Genomic DNA, 16,721 nt, shown 5'->3' with positions numbered 1-16,721 from the left:
GCTCGCAGGAGCTGGCACCAGGAGGGCTCAGCCTCTGCTGCCACCAGCGGGGTGAGGCCAGGCGAAGCGCAGCCAGCACTTCCAGATCCTGAGGGATTCGAAACAGCCTGAGTGCCCTGCCTCCCGTGAAAAGATTGTGTTCCTGCTCTTCCACCTGCCCTCGGTCACCCAGCAGGAAGGTTGGGTGCAGCGTGAGAGCCACAAACTCTATCTCGGTTTGAAGACTTGGTCCTGATGTTTCTCAGCTTTTTCAATTTACTTGCAGAAGACTCGGAGGACTCTAAAGCACTTACCAGGTACTTAAATACAGCCAGGCATACTAAGAAGTGTCCAAGTTTTCAATCAGCCGTCTTTTTACAGATCCTAGCTAGACCTACCCAATGTTTCTATCCACCTGCAGAAACCAACTGTTCAAGACAGAAAATGAAGCAGAGAACAAAACAAAGCAAGCAAAACCTCCTCAACACAGCAAGCTACGAGCTATTTGAATTCCAGATGACCATCGGTAGCATGAAACTTATATCCCAGGTAAGTTTAGGAGAGATTTAAGAGATGACAAAGCCCACCTGGCTCTGACTGCTACTGCACTGCAAGAGGCTCTGATTCGGGGAGCCAGGCAGCCTGGTGAACATCGTTCTTCTGTAGCAACTGACAGCAGATGGAGGTAGAAATAGAAGTGAAAACCATCACGGTGAGGAAGGGGATTCGATTCTAGTAGAAAAATATTAACTGGGAAGCGATCCTGGCAAGCCAGAGTGAGAAACTTGGTAAGAAAGAGCTGTAAGAAATGATGGACAGGAATTTGGAAGCGATGGACAAGAACTGAGCAGCACTTTAATGAATAAAGCTACAAAAAAGGCCAACACCTTTAAAAGCTGCCTCCACAGAGGTATCGTTCCAGAAGAGGAACCTAACTGCTCTTAATGGCTCGGGTGAAACCACACTTGTAAAGCTCATTCAGTCTTGGTGATTTTTATAAAAACAAACAGCACATTGTAACAAAGGAAACAGAAATGAGGTTTAGAGAATTGGGTTGTATGGGGCTGGGGGGGAACAGACATTTGAAGATTTTGCTCTGCTGAGGACTGAAGGGGGTGCAACTGCACACGCAGCAGGAAGCTGCAAACCGCAGGTGACAGCTGGGGGCTGTTCAGACAAAGTTATTGGAACAGCAAGTGGTAAGTTAATAAAAAATAACATTATCAGACATTACAAATTGTACACAGATAAGGAGTGAACGATCTTATCTTTCTGCACTGAATATTTATCCATGGTTAGATTTTGGATGAATTCATAAAATCTTTTTTTTAAAATCTTGTTTTCATTATTCATGGCTACCTCATTAGTAGAACTAGAAGACATTTGCCCACTATTTCAACCATTTAAGAATGACACTTGGCCTTTTAGAGTTGTGCTGATGCAATTAAGGCTATATCAAATTAATCAAAGGAAACGGCCTGTAGGTCAGCTTCGTTCTCAAAAAGCGGCTTTAAGGAATTCCAAGGCTAAAAAATAGGGAGTTGGGTCTCTAAAATCTAATGAAAAGTTAGCCCTTACTGACAGGAGCATCTTGCTCCTCCAGCAACAGGTTCTCCTGTGCTTGTCTGCAGGTAAATGTAAATAAAGGAGCAAGATTTTGTCCCATACCAATGCAAAGTGGGTTGACCCCTGCAGCACATGAACTCTATGATGCCAACATCAATGGGACTCATACAAAAACCCTTGAAACCCTTAGATTTGCACTGGGAAAATCTGATTACAGGACAAGGCTCTCCGAATTTATGTGCTGGCATCCATGCCAACACTCCTCCGAACAGCCGGCTGTAACAGATGCTAGGAGGGCAGGACTGAACATTTCCTGTTTTTTTTTTTTTTAAAAGGGATAAAAAGGCTCTTTGACGTTTTAAAATGGTAAGTCCACAATGCTTTTTATATCTTAGAAATAAAAGGAGATTTATAGTAGGAACCTTAAGAAGATACATAGTGTAAAAAGTGACAGTGCTCAGACTGGGTCGAAGCCCTTCTAGTAGCGCAGGACCTTACTCTGCAACAGAGGGCTGGTCTCAGTGGAAATTAACACATTAACATGATGATCCCCAAAGAACAAGGTAAGGAGGGCGTAATGAACACCCCCAAACAGTGTCAAGGACATACATGGGACACGTTGTTTGTGCTGCTGCTGCAGAGCGATCTTTGCTGCAATAGCGTCCCGATTCCAGCATGTCAAAGAAATGCACTGAGCTTTCAAGAGCTCTGCTTGCTGTCATCTTGCTTGAGGGACTACTTGCAAGAGGAACAGCAATCATGCAGGAGGATACAGCTGGATTTCTTTCCCCTTACGTTGTTTATTACTTTTGGCAGCACGCAGTATTTACGACATATTTACTGCTTGTCCCCCAGAAAACCTGTTTTGTTTCACTCTAGGTAGCCGGCAGGTTTAAACTTTATTCCCAAGACCTCAACTGCTGTGAGAAAAGCGATAGCATGAACGCGATGCAGAGCCCAGAAGGTGAGAAGATGGAGCCAAAATTACTGCTGTCCTGACTCAAGGCACTACACTGTGCTGGAGCAGGACCACGGGTGGCAGGAAACTCCCACAGCGTCTGAGGAAAAGCGAGGTCAGTGCCAGGGTCTCAGCCTCCCCCAAAACAAGGTACGCATCTTTCAGCACAGGAGTGACTTTGCTTTCATTGTGGACTTGCAAGCGTGGACTAGAAGTTTAACTAAATGCATTTAAATGCTTAACTCTGCAGATGTCCTTTCATCAAATCATTCCTTTCTGTGATTTGTACAGCTTATCCCTAACTTTTCATTTGTTTCAATGTAAACCACCACCGAAAGCCTCACTGCAATGGATACTAACTGCAATACGTGCCAGCGAACACAACGAGCCGTTTTGCCTTACACAGTTAATCAGCTATGATTCATTATTATCTGTTATCTATTCATTTCTGGCAAAAGACTCGGGAGGTAGACAAAAATTTATTGAAACCAAGAATGAAGTGAATTGCTACAGCAGCCGATTTCTGCCCGTTTAGCTGTGGCAGAATGGCTCTTCTTATTCTCTCCTGGAAAATTTAAGAAATATGTAGAAAGTTTTGGAACCTTGAATGCTTTTTCATGAAACACACGCCAAAACACACAAGCGAGGCACAACAAAGTGGCTGGCAAGGCATAGTAATAACAATTACCTCAAGACAATTTTCTCATGTCCCAAAGTTCTGAACATTAATATGAAATGGCATTGTGGAAATTCATCTCTTTCCGGCTCAATTTCAGCAAGATATACTGATTTTAAAAAGAGATGACTTGAATTTTCAGAGCTGGTAGTTATAGCAGGGAAAATACCCCAAAAAATTCCAAGTCAAGCTGCACCTCTTCCTGCTCGCACCACCAGATGAAGCTGTGCGTGTCAAATAAGCTTTCACTGAGCCCTGGGCAATATCATTTTTGTCAATGGGGCAACAGAGTTGTGGGCAACCCCTTCTGTGACGCAAGATTTGTACCTTTACTGATCCACAAGCAGTAACAAAGCTCCTTTTGCATATGGCTGTCCTGGTTTTGTTTACACACTCAAAGGAGGAAGCGTTAAAACCTCATCACTACACAACCACAATCCAAAATGTACAGAGGGAGAAATTCTGTTTGGTAAGATTATAGATCTCCCCCTAGGTCAAACTACACATTAACCACCATATAAAACCACTTATGAAAGTTCAGTTTCTATGCATTTTACATTGTCAGGAACATGAGTAATTGCTCTACTGTTTATTGGCTTTTTTTTTTTTTAATGGAAGACCAAAGATTCCCTAATAATTGTTCTAAACAGAAAACAGGACTGAAATCAGCGATGGGGGAATTAAATCCGTAGGCACTTTGAGGACTACTGTTTTAAAGTGTGCCATCAACAACGAGGTACTGTGTATCGCCTGAAAATGACCACTGCCAAAATGCTGCGACAGTTTAACATGTACATGAAAATTTTTGTTTGTACAGTATTTGTTAAATACAATTTAAAATTCTGCGCAGAGTGAAAAGAAACATTGCACCTTTAGCTGTAGCTGTTCAGAAGTAGCAGCTGCAACAAACAACACAGACTATCCTCCTTCAAAGTCACAAAAAAAAAGCACAATATTCTCAATTTTCCACCTGAAAAGTAATTGCCACTGCAGTCACCCTCAATTCAGGGGCAGGGGTGTGTATGACTGAAAAAAATCACAGCCTTAAAATGTCACAGGTTTTAACATGTCTCTACAATCATTGCACTATTAAAAGTGAACACATTTGGCAAGGCTGAACTAGCACATTATATATTTTACCTAGAGAGTAAAAAATACATCATCACCACCTCTGAGATACCTTGTTTAACAATTACTGGTCCAAAGAAATATGAACTATTTCAACTCGTGTACTCAGGCTAGCAATTGTTTGAGTTAAAACCTTCAACAAGCGTTCCCAAACATAAATGGGAAAACTTTACCCAGATTTACTGAGTCCAGGTAAAATGGTATTACTAAAAAACTATGAAAAAATCTGAATTAACTCGAGCACTAGAGAAAACATGGAAGCATAAAAGTGATCATCGCTACATAGCATGTTCTAAAACCTGTGGCCCTTCCTTACACTAAATGCATAAGGATGCACTTGCGACTGAATTTTCCTTTGTTCGTTTCAAAACTACAGATCTTTAATTTGATAAGCAGCTTTGTTTCTATCAACTCATTTGTAAAAAACACCATCAAGCTTGTGCTCATTAAATATATATATGTATATATAAAAACATACAAAAAGTACAAGATAAATCACATTAAGAAACTTTTACAGTGTAATTGTCCTGATTACTTTTATTCTTAAGGGCCAATTTCTTTTTTTTTTTTTTGTGTGCACAGAAATCTCAATGTCACTGTTGTTCCAGAATTCAGCATAGTGCCACTGCACAGAATTCATCTTTCTGTGCAGTCCATTAAAAAACAAAAACCAAAAAAAAAAAAAACAACCAAAAAAAAAGAACCAACCAAAAAAGAAAAAAAACAAAAAAACAAACACACACACCACAGGACAAAACATTCTTCTTAAATCAAATTCTATTTGTGAATTCAGCAAAATAATTTCTATAAAATAAAACAGCAAAATATTTAAATAGTATAGGGTGGGCTGTATCTGTTTTGCAGGGGTATTTGGTTTTTAGACAGGTTCCAAAAAAAATTACACACATTCAAGTTACCAATTTTCATTTAAATACAGTATTTACTGATGCGTTTCTTGAAGTCTTTAAACAAATGTTTATTCTGGAATAGAGATACCTCAGAATTGCAGTTGACTAACCAGTAGTTTCTTTTATAATTAAACCCTGCTTCTAATGTTAAGATTTCCTGTATATGGATAAAGAGCTAAGACAATTCTTGCTTTCAAGTAGAACTGTGAACGAGCAGAAAACCAGCAAGTTAACTTGGTGCAGTGGCACTCACAAGTACTGTGTGATTTTGTTGACTTCCACTTCACTGGGATGCAGTAGAAGGAAAGTGTTAGAAGTTTATCTAATAAGCTCTACCAAAGAAACAAAACAAGCACACCAAATACAGTCTATTATGCTCCAGGCATCCTGGCATAGCAAATTTTTGCATATTTGTTTTTAAATCTTTTAAATTCCTATTACTGAAAACTAAGTGTTCTTTATCCCACCCAGAGACAGAACTGTCAAACATCAGATGTGAGGAACACATGTGAAACTGAAAACCACTTGTTTGTCACGTTTTCCCTCCCCATTTTATAGTCTAGGTGTAAGAAGAAAAAGTTCTGAGCGATACAGTTGTCACATTGGGACAACTGCTGTCACTTTTTTTTTCCCCCTCGTTGGCTACACTAACTTGGTGTGAAGCCATGCTAAATGTTACAGCATAACTATAGCTTCAAAGTGATTAACCTAATACCAGAATGAAAAAGGCAATGAAAAAAGATCTAGAAACAATGTTACATCACCAATTTTCCACATCAACCAAATAATTAAAAGGTTACCAGCCATTACGTTGCTCATAGTAAAATCGACTCCAGTGGCAAAGAATTAACATGAAACTATTTTTGTGGTTGACATGGATAGGCTTTTTCATAAAGGAGTTGATCCAACTGCCATGAGGCAGGCAACACTGGTTGCAGAGCGCAGCAGATATATCAAGATTTTTTTTTGTAGATCTGTGAGTCTCATCAAGACAAAAAAAATGTTTCTTGCTTAAGAATTAACAGTCAAACATTAATATACTATATACACCTTTGCCATTTACACATTAGCATCAGGCCATTTATTACAAAACACTATACACTTTCCACTGCAGGCGGGTTATATATTGACAGCAATTTTCTGCAGATAAGACAGTGAATAGACTCTCCACTCCATGTTGATTAGGAATAGTTTTTCTAGTTTTAAATATTAGCCAGACACAGAGAAAGGTTGGACTGTAAGGCCTGGGTGCACAGTCTTGATGGAGCAAGTTAATTGATTATGTGCATTTCACTAATCTTTTGTCTGAGGCGGGGAAACTTCTTCACTGCCTTCAAAATTTTCTTGTGCTCGTTGGCCAGTTCGCTGAGGGTTGTTCATATGATGTGCTGCCGGGCCTGTATATGGCTGTCCATGCACATGGTTATTCTGTAATAAAGCATAAACATTTTAAAAAGACTTTAAACCTGTGGATTGTTTCCTAACCAGTTACTTGGTTTTCACCTCTATATTCAAACTACTGAGACGTACTATCAAGCACACTGAACTTCTGTAGTAGTATCTGTACGGACGTAACATCAGTTCCTTCATCCCTCTGAATCACATCCTTCACTTACCTTTAACTTACACAGAACGTAAACAGACTTTCAACTTGTAAAGATACAAGGATTAGTTAAAAAGTAAATTCAGTTTTGGAGTAAAAAACATTTACATGCAAAGCAAAAGCAGAAAAGGAGGAGGCTGGAAGAGGCTGCTTATGTGGTCTGGGCATTAACCTGTGCACATCTTACTCACACATTCAACTCGCATGAATGTTTTTCCTAAGACAAACATATCTGTATCTGTGTAGCATACTTGGATCTTTAAGAGGGCAAACTTCAATGCTACAGAACTGAATGAAATCTAGACCAGCTGTTCTCTCCAGATGCTCTGTCCCAATTTTAAAAGTCATATGCACATCTGGCAAATGCAAATATCTACCTATTGCTTTACAGAATTTAAACAACTGTGGAGAAATTGGGAACATGAGGATTGTGCGTGTTAGTGAGAAATGCTGTCTATTGCAAGGAAGTGAACACATCACACAGATAACGGTGAAGTTACAGTATGTGTCTGAACTCAGGAGCTCAGAAAGGAGTGGGAAAATCTGCATGACTTACCAACTGCTCTGCTGAGAACACCAAGTAAGGAAAGCAAGATGGAGGGAAGATAGGTTTGGGCAGGAGAGGAAATTAAATTAGCAGATTCAGAATATATAAAATTATTTGGAACAAATAAAAAATGGCATCTAAGGAGGGGATTTACTAATTGAGTCAAATCAGTTAAAAAAATCTTTTAAAGATTTCTTTCAGATCTGGCTTTCCACTGGTAGATTGACAAAGCAGCCACTTAGCCTAAAACAGATTTAGATTTTTATGTACTTGGTAAGTATTTGTAGATAAGTGTTTGTATCAAGTTACGCATCACAAAGACACTATTTTTTTTTTATGAAAGACTTCCAATTACTCAAACTGAAAAATAGGTGTTGGGACCTGATTTAAAAAAAAAAAAAAAACAACTCACAAAATATCAACATGAAAAATAAGACAGAATCAGATTTATTATGCATGAGCCTGGGATGATGTCTGTCCCCCTGCTGTTTCTATGGATGATTAATCTCTGATCTGGTAACACAAAAATTCTCACATGAAACTGATGACAAACCCATTCCTGGAAAAATGGAGCTGAATCCTTATTTTTCTAAAGGTGACATTTCATAGTAACACGCTTCTGGCTAAATGCCTATAATTTGACTTATCATGAATGTCAACTAAAAAAAGCTATCCTGGGACTCTAAATAAAGGGTCAAACTCTCCAGCTTTTACCTGTTGATACTGGGAACCAGGTGAATGGGGATACAACGGGGCATCTTCAGGTGGAGAAGACTCATGTTCATCTGGGGCATCAGGATCATCTGGTTCCTAAAGTTTGAAAAAAACGTATCATCTACTTAGGTAAAACACACTATGATTATTCTATCCAGAACAAATCCTATGAAATGATCATTCCAGGTATGCTCAAAGAAAAGACATGCTCCCTGTCCCCAGTGTCTCCAATAACTTACAGAATCACAGAATCATTTAGGTTGGAAAAGACCTTTAAGAGCATCAAGTCCTGTTGTATTGTATAAAAACTGTATTTATTACATATAATACTTAGTTGTATAAAAATTCCCACTATTAACATATTATTGGAAAAAAATAGACTTTGTAATCATTCATCATCTACTTTAAATGGTCAATTTAAATTCTATATTGCTAATTCTTTACATGACAGATGTGCATAAAAACAGTACAAGAAGTAAAAAAAACACAGGAGTATGTAACTAAAGCCAACAAAAGCGTAACTCCTTTTTGATCATTTATTTACAGAAATATTTTACTCAAAGTTTTTAACAGATGTCAAATTAGTTCTTTACCTCCTCTGGGCAGAGTTCACAAGCTTTTGCAAGAGTCATTCTAGCACTGTGTGATCTCTCTAGGAAGTAGCCGTTCGATGTTTCATTGCTTTGTATTGGTGGCGACCAATTATTATAGGTGTATTGGGGATTGCCAGTGTATGGTCTACGCTCAAGCTCATCTCCAAGCCATTCTACTGCCCAGGTCCACTTTCTCTTCAAATCCCCATTGCTCTGCAGATGAAAAGTTAATACTTCAGAATTATTTTATTTCAAAATATTTCTCTTTCTATATATCAGCTCAAGAGAACAGACCACCGACATCACTAGACCACCAATATATTGCTTATAAGACTCCCTCAAATATTCTTTTTTGCACAAAGAAACTTCAAATTTGAAATGAAGTCTGAGCAGTTTGCAGCTGCATCACATGAATGCAAGTTTAATCAACCTGCTCAGTACAAAATACTGGCCTTATGATATTAGAAGGTCTGCATGAGTTTCACTTGCAAGTCAAAATTTCATCAAGTCAATGAAAATTGAATTAATTTTATTTCATTCTTACACAGAACTGGAGAAAAAGCAGCAACAGACAGAACGAGTTTTTACCTGAAGAATCTGGTAGGCTACAGGACAGTTGCTGAAGAGGGCTACCATGCATTTTATACACTGGTAAGCTCTTTTCTGATAATGGTTCTTAGAGCGCTGAATGGTGTCAAATAGCCCATCCCTGTCATCTGGGATACCCTTAAGTGCATTGTGAATCCTACAAAAAAAACAAACAACAACAACAAAAACACAAAAAGCAAGAGTTAGAATTCAGCCTTCACTTACCATGCAATTATAAAAGGGATCACTCATTCTAAATGTTCTGACTCTGGTAAAAGTGCCTTCTGCTCTTGAACAACGGGTAGGGGAATTAATTACCATCCTCACTTCTTGCAGGGTTTCCAAATTCACACGCTTTTGGCTTTGAAAAACCATTGGAGGGAGAAACGGAACCTACGCTGTCAACATCTCTAAGAGATGCATTCATTGTAGGAAAAGTAGCAGATCTATTTTTGTTTCATCTTTGTCAATAATCAGCAAATAGTCCCCAGGCAGCAGACATCCTAGGCCTCACTATGAGAAAAGATACTGCGTTGCTTGAGTGTGTGCAGAGAAGAGCAACGAAGCTGGTGATGGGAATAGAAAACAAGACTCATGAGGAGCAGCTGAAGAAACTGGGGTTGTTTAGTCTGACAGAGACTGAGGGGAGACCTCATTGCTCTCTTCAACTACCTGTAAAGAGGTTGCGACAAGGAGAGTGTCTTGTAACATTAACTTCTCAAATCAAGAGAAATCTGAGAGGTTCTGATACCAAAGAACAGCAGCAGACATCTCAGTAATGGAGCAACTAAAGGACGTGCGCTGTTTAAGACCAGATGATTCTTATTTTCTGTAAATTGGAAGAGATTACTATTTGCTATGGACAGTCACAGTATTTAACTATGTAGTAGTTACACTATTTATTAAACTATGATTATCAGAGCAAAACTAAGAATAGGACAGAGACCAATGCTCCAAGCTACTGCCAGAAGTGGCAGCAAAAAATTAGAGGGTGACTGCGGTTGGCGACTTTACACTCCTCTGCTGAGGCCTAGCACAATTTCAGTGAACACTATATTTAAGATTGCAGTCTCAAGAATAACAGTGATGTACATCTTCAAGTACAGCAAGTCATACTGCAACATTCAACCTCCTCCATGCTCCATTATTTCTAACATAGCACTATCCCAAACAAACACTTCTCACCTGCATTTCTACCCTCAAATATATATTTTTTTACTTCACTCCTCTTAAAATATGCCCATTCTCCAGTGTCCTGTGGACTTCTTATGGAAGTATTTGCTTAGCAGGAAGAAAATATAAACTATATTATATATGCATTACTTATACATATATATGCAAGCTTGAAAAGTCCTCTTATAAAAGGTATTCTCATCCCTTACCTAAGCAGTAATTCCTATAAAGAAAATGAAAAAAATCTCTCCAGCCTAGTCTTGAGGCTTTGGAGTGTGCTGAGCCAGATCCCCATCTTCTCTCTGAATATCTTTTGAAACAAGGCTAGGCAACTAATGAATTGAGTATAGTCCTAAGAGGGTAGTCTACTTCTACAAGTATATATGAGTTCACTCCAATACCCTTGCTATTACTGTCATTTTTTAAAGTGTGTTCTTACTTAAAATATTTTAAATGCCATAGGGGACATGGTTGCAAACGATTTAGTAATTCTAGTATTATCTAAGTTCACTAATTATGAAACAGAGATATTTCAAAATATCGACAAGTAGCTTTTGTTTTGTGTTACCTCACCTACTACTACTACTACTGTATAAAACTATTAAGTAACTGACTTACATGCATTCTCTTGGATAGTCATTATTTGTAGTAATCCCACTTTTCTAATCTCAGTTTTCAAAAACTTTATTCTCTAGACATACGAAAACTAAGTTTGAAACTGAGTGAACACTTAATATTTTAGTTAAAATTCTATTGAAATATGGACGTAGAAAATACTTTTGCCTATGAAATCTGCTTTTCTCCCAGGTTCACACTTCATCCATGTCTCAGTGATTGTTGTGCTTGTTAGCAGTAAGACCAGAACATCACTGAACCCTCTTAGACAACAAGTTTCCAAGGATCAATCTAAACAACTCACAGTAAATACCAATGTGTTTAGCTTAACTGGCACATTAATAAGCATCTCCTGAATGTGAACAACCTTGCATTTATAGGACTGAGTAGCAAATTTCTCAATAGTAAGGAAGATACAGGTTAAAATCTAGATATTATCTCGATATTTGAGATAGAATGGAAAAACATGCTTCATCTCTGTATTTTGATTTATATATATTTAAAACAAACCTCTTAAAAGGATTAGCAACAGAAACACTGGGAAAGCAGTCTGTATCAAACATAATAATGAATCATAAAAAGACAGGTAACTACAAACCTGTGAGTTTGCCAAGAATCCTCAATTAATAGGATTTGCAGAAGCAGATCCAAGTAAGGTCGAAGCTCATATGTGTATGAATATGCAACCTTAAAAAGTAAAAATGCAGAGAACACAAGAAAGCATTCTTTGAAGCATGTAGATTACATGGTCAATACAAGAACAATTCATGTGAAGTTTACTGTTACTTAAGGAATATTTCAAGATACAATGCATACTGTGTTATTAGTTTAAATGCTGGTAGGTGTTTTGTTTTTTTTTTTTCCTTTAATACATAGCAGATTTCATAAAGGACAGGTGTTTTATCATGAGTTTCTAATAGAATTGATCTGAAGCATCTGGACCAATCATGAGATGCCAGAGAAGCTACCTTGAAAAATACTTTTAGAAACACAAAATTACAAAACAGTATTTTCCACTAATATTGTTACTTTTAGACACTATGTTCAAGTCCATACTAAAACACAAAATATATGGGTAAGTAAAATATTAGTAAAGTGATTTTATTATGATTTTTTCAAGTGCCAAACAGAAGGACACAGAAAACTTTCTGTTTACATAGAAAAAATGCGCTGATTTAAGACTAGCTGATGAAAGTCAAAAACAAACCTTATTTGGAGTGGAAGAGTGTGATTAACCCTACGGAGTTTACAAAGGAAAAACAGAACAGCCCCAAATAATGATCCCTTTCCTGAGCCTGAAGCCACACGTATTTTGCAGACTTGTAAAAAAAGGTTCTTACATACATACTCAAAATAAATACACGGGAGATCTTAAGATGCTAAATTTTGATTCTACTGAAAGAAGACATTGTATCGATAACGAGACAAAAGCCAAATTAAATGTACTTACAATACAGAGACCACCCCAGCCGACTTACTTAGAATCACAGAATGGTTTGATTTGGAAAGGATCTTTAAAATGATCTAATTCATAACTCCCCTGCCATGGGCAGGGACACCTCCCACTGGACCAGGCTGCCCAAAGCCCCATTCAGCCTGGCCTTTAGTACTTCCAGGGATGGGACACCCACAGCTGCTCTGGGTGACCTGTTCCAGCACCTCATCATCCTTACTGTGAAGAATTTCTTTCTAGTATCTAACACAAATCTCCCCTCTTCTAGTTTAAAGTCATTACACCTTGTCTGCACACTACAGGCCCTGATAAGAAGTCCCTCCCCCATCGTTCTTGCAGATACCATTAAGCACTGGAAGTCTGCTGTAAGGTCTTCTCCCCAAGCCTTCTCCTTAAGCTGAACAACCCCAACTCTCTCAGCCTCTCTTCACAGAAAGGTGCTCCAGTCCTCTGATCATTTCTGTGGACCTGCTCCAAACAGGTCCATGTCTCCCTCCTATACTGGGAGACTCAGACCCAGATTCAGCACTCCAGCAGGGTGTTTCACAAGTGGAGTAGAGGGGGAGCATCACCTTCCCTTGACCTGCTGGCCATGTTCTTTTTGATGCAGCCCAGGATGCAGTTGGCCTTCTGGGCTGCAGGCATGCACTGCTGGCTCATGTTGAACTTTTTATCCACCAGTACTCGCAAGTGCTTCTCCACAGAGCTGCTCTCAATCCGTTCTTCTCCCAGCCTGTACTGATGTTTGGGATTGTCCTGACCCAGGACCTTGAATATGGCTTTGCTGAACTTCATGAGGTTTACATAGGCCCACCTCTCAAGCCTATCCAGATCCCTCTGACATCCTTTCCCCCTCTGAAGTGTCAACTGCACCACTCAGCTTGGTGTCATCCACAAACTTGCTGGGGGTGCACTCAATCTCACTGTCCACATCACAAATGAAAACACTAAACAGTACCAAAATATTAAACAGTACCAGTCCTAATGCAGATCCCTGAGGAACAAATATGCAGCCCTGAGGGACTTAACACCGTGTTCCTAACTCAAAAAGGGTTGATTGCTTTCCTAAATTTATAAAACGATTTATTTTAATATTCCATTATGATGTATACCCAAGAGTAAAAAATAGTGACAGAAGATACTACCCTATGGAACTCAGTATTTAATTGTATTACATTTCTATACATTCAGATCTTGCATCATACACATTCATATGCCCATCTTCCTTCTAACATTTATTTTTACCTGCCAGAGAAGTTCACTGAGGACAGTGGAAGAGAACTGAGGATTCTCCCAACAGCAGAAACGAAGCAACTTGATGGTCTCTTCAGAATTGCTGCAATCTTCAATGATTTTCTTCACATAACTGGTTCTCACAAACAAAATGTCTGCTACGTTCTGCTGAAGTGCCATTATAGGTTGAGATAAATTAGGATCACCGTAAGGGTTGGCAAGCGGAGGATTACCTGGAACAAGCAGTTATTCCAGATGAAAAGGTACCAGAACACTTTCAACGTGCAGAGACAACAAAATATAAGTTATTGTAACTAATCAATATAATACAGGAAAAATACACTTAGCAGTCTTTGAAAAATACTATGGTATGCAGTGCTTTGAAAAATACTATGGTATGAAATAACTCAATTTTCTGATTGTGCAGCTCAACTTGTGCTGCCCAAGAAAACTACTACTCCCTCGCAGAAAAGATTATGCAGTGACAATCAGTGCAGAACAGCTGGAAACACATTCATATGCAACAGGAGGAATTATTGGGAGTTTCCTTGGTGGTAGAATCCTCTTATCTCCAGAATCTGCTTCTAACCTTGTGTAACATAGCCCAAGCCTATCAAAATTTAAGACACATTACATCTACTTACTTCACTAGGCAATGGGAATGTCTATAATATAACACTACAGTTTGAGTAGTGTAGATTAAGAGTACTAATGAAAGAATCAAAATTAATATAGCTTATTTAGTAAGCTTCATTTTGTGTAGAGAGACTGTTGACTTGCTCCTAATGTTTCTTGATTTAATAGCGTTGCGTTTACAGTTATTATAGGAGGATGCTTAGAAGTCCAAGGAAGAACTTTCCCATCTTACGATGCTAAAGCATAAAATAAATTTACTCTGAAAACAGTAATGATAATTAATAAGCATAGTAAAGTTCATACAAAACTTTTTTTTTTAAAGTAGAACATTAAGAATACAGTGAATATATGACTCATTTTCACAGGTAGAGTATCTTTTTGTCTTATCCTCAAATAATACACTGGAAACAAAACCAAATCAAAGTCACCAAATGATTCTGCAGCTTATTATAGCACAGTAAATTTTTCAGTTCATTAATCTTACTGTTGCACATTCTAGCCTATTGACTTTACAGCCTGACACATTGAGCTGTAATGACTTTACTGTTAAATAGCTTCTCTACAGACTCCTAATTAGGTTTTCTAAACTATGCTTAATATAGAACACGTACATATACAGGCTATAAAATTCACGTAGCCGAATATTCTGTCACCATTTCTCAAAAGTAACTGTGCATTCTCTCCAACTAGTGGGGATGTTAATGATTTATACTGTGGTAGACTAATTTCTAGCTGATTCTTAATCTATTATAAATGAAAGTGGTGGCTTCTGTTTGTCTTTCTGCAAATGAGCACCAAGTGGATATTTTCAAGAGCTATCCAAAGCATTATCTCTTTACCAATAACCGCTATTAGGTACTTCAGAACATGGTACAATTTTTTCCTGTAGAGATTACTTCGTCCTGGTAACATGAAAGTCATTTATTATTTTCTACTCAGAATCAAAATACCTTTCGCAAGTCTTTGCAATGAGTTTAAACTGTTAAACTAAATCATTAATATCTTGCATCAGCAAAAAACTACTTCACTATTTAGATGTTTTCCCATATCTTAAAGTAGTAAGCCAAGGTTTGTTTCATCCGTTTTTTAGTTTGTCGGTATATAAAATCAGTTTTGTCTAAAACAAACATTTCTGCCTTTAAACAAAGGGGATTGCTACACACAAAAGTCAAACATTTTTCCAGCTGATCCATTTCACACATGGTTAACAAAATATGTACAAAAGACATTTATTGATATACTCAACTTCAGAAAAATGGAAAATTTACCATACCATTGATAGAAGACTGCATCCGCGATGACACATTGCAACAACGGATCAGTTGTGACACAACAGTGTATAGCTTCCCCAGTTCAGCATACTGGTATTTAATTGGAGGGCCTGGACCTTCATCCAGAGCCACAAGCATGAAGGTTGCAGGAACATTTAGTTTCAGAAGTTGTGTCTTCTCTGCTACACCTTTACAGGGGAAAAAAAAAATAATTAAGAAAAAATCTTATTTTTAGCACCGACAATGTATTTTTTCAGAAAAATAACTACACAACTGATAACTTCTCAGTTGCTGTTTTTTATCATCATCATTATGCTTTCTGAACAAAGAAAACCTGTAAGATGCACAAGAAAATTATGTTCAGATGAAAAAAATCTCAATGATGAAGAGCAGTAAATGACTACAATTTCTTAATAGCGTTCATTAATGCTTCAGTAACCAGCATTTGTGTTAATAGCAAAGTTTCAGAGAAGTCTTTTGGGACAAAAAATAGTCATTTTTTTTAAATACGTGTTTATAGAGGGGCTCAGGAGAGGATGAACACCCTCCATTGTATATTCCATGATTTGTCCATCCTAAGCTAGATGCATCAGTTACAAATTTAAGACACTTCCAACTGTGGCATACTTTGCGGTAAGTGTAAATAAGAGTGACAAAAATCAATTCAAGGAGAGAAAAAACAAAATGAAAAAACCTGCCAAGCCAACCAACAATTCAACTAATTCAATCAATCAGTTGGTGTCACTGCAAAAGTACCTTGCACGTACTTACCATTAAACCAGATATGCCCCTTTCGATCTTATATTTCTCAGTTTGGTTAAAAGTCATGCTTTCTCATACATTTGCAAAGTTTTTTCTTAATCTGAAATACAACTGAGCCTTACCTACCATCGTTCTAATAGGAAGAAGGAATCCAGATACCACGTTATTAGAGCTGTTTTACAGTATTTTTTGGGTATGTTAGATAGTTTTGTAGTTACATTCTCCATAGAATGGAACTCTCTCACACAACTTGGGGTGTTGCAGGCAGGATGGATTGTATATTTTGCTGAATGAGCACTCCACATCCACACAGATGCT

General features: G+C 37.9%; 1 protein-coding gene across 2 annotated transcripts in view; it reads right to left on the bottom strand.

The window, feature by feature from the left end:
- Positions 1 to 5,066: 5,066 nt before the first annotated feature.
- The window catches only part of USP9X (ubiquitin specific peptidase 9 X-linked), a 74,872-nt gene continuing 63,217 nt past the window's right edge, over positions 5,067 to 16,721 (bottom strand). For both annotated transcript variants that reach the window (XM_072027740.1, XM_072027741.1), the window contains exons 38-44: positions 15,644 to 15,829; positions 13,747 to 13,967; positions 11,647 to 11,735; positions 9,261 to 9,417; positions 8,673 to 8,885; positions 8,080 to 8,175; positions 5,067 to 6,643 (exon numbers count right to left, since the gene is read on the bottom strand). In XM_072027740.1, coding sequence (XP_071883841.1) covers positions 6,509 to 6,643; positions 8,080 to 8,175; positions 8,673 to 8,885; positions 9,261 to 9,417; positions 11,647 to 11,735; positions 13,747 to 13,967; positions 15,644 to 15,829 — 1,097 coding nt within the window. In that variant the 3' untranslated portion in view covers positions 5,067 to 6,508. The remainder of the gene's footprint in view (positions 6,644 to 8,079; positions 8,176 to 8,672; positions 8,886 to 9,260; positions 9,418 to 11,646; positions 11,736 to 13,746; positions 13,968 to 15,643; positions 15,830 to 16,721) is intronic.

Source organism: Anas platyrhynchos, chromosome 1, assembly GCF_047663525.1.
Source record: "Anas platyrhynchos isolate ZD024472 breed Pekin duck chromosome 1, IASCAAS_PekinDuck_T2T, whole genome shotgun sequence".
Lineage (NCBI taxonomy): Eukaryota > Metazoa > Chordata > Aves > Anseriformes > Anatidae > Anas > Anas platyrhynchos.
The sequence above is the reverse complement of the archived record's forward strand: the minus strand, read 5'-3'. Positions and strand labels throughout refer to the sequence as shown.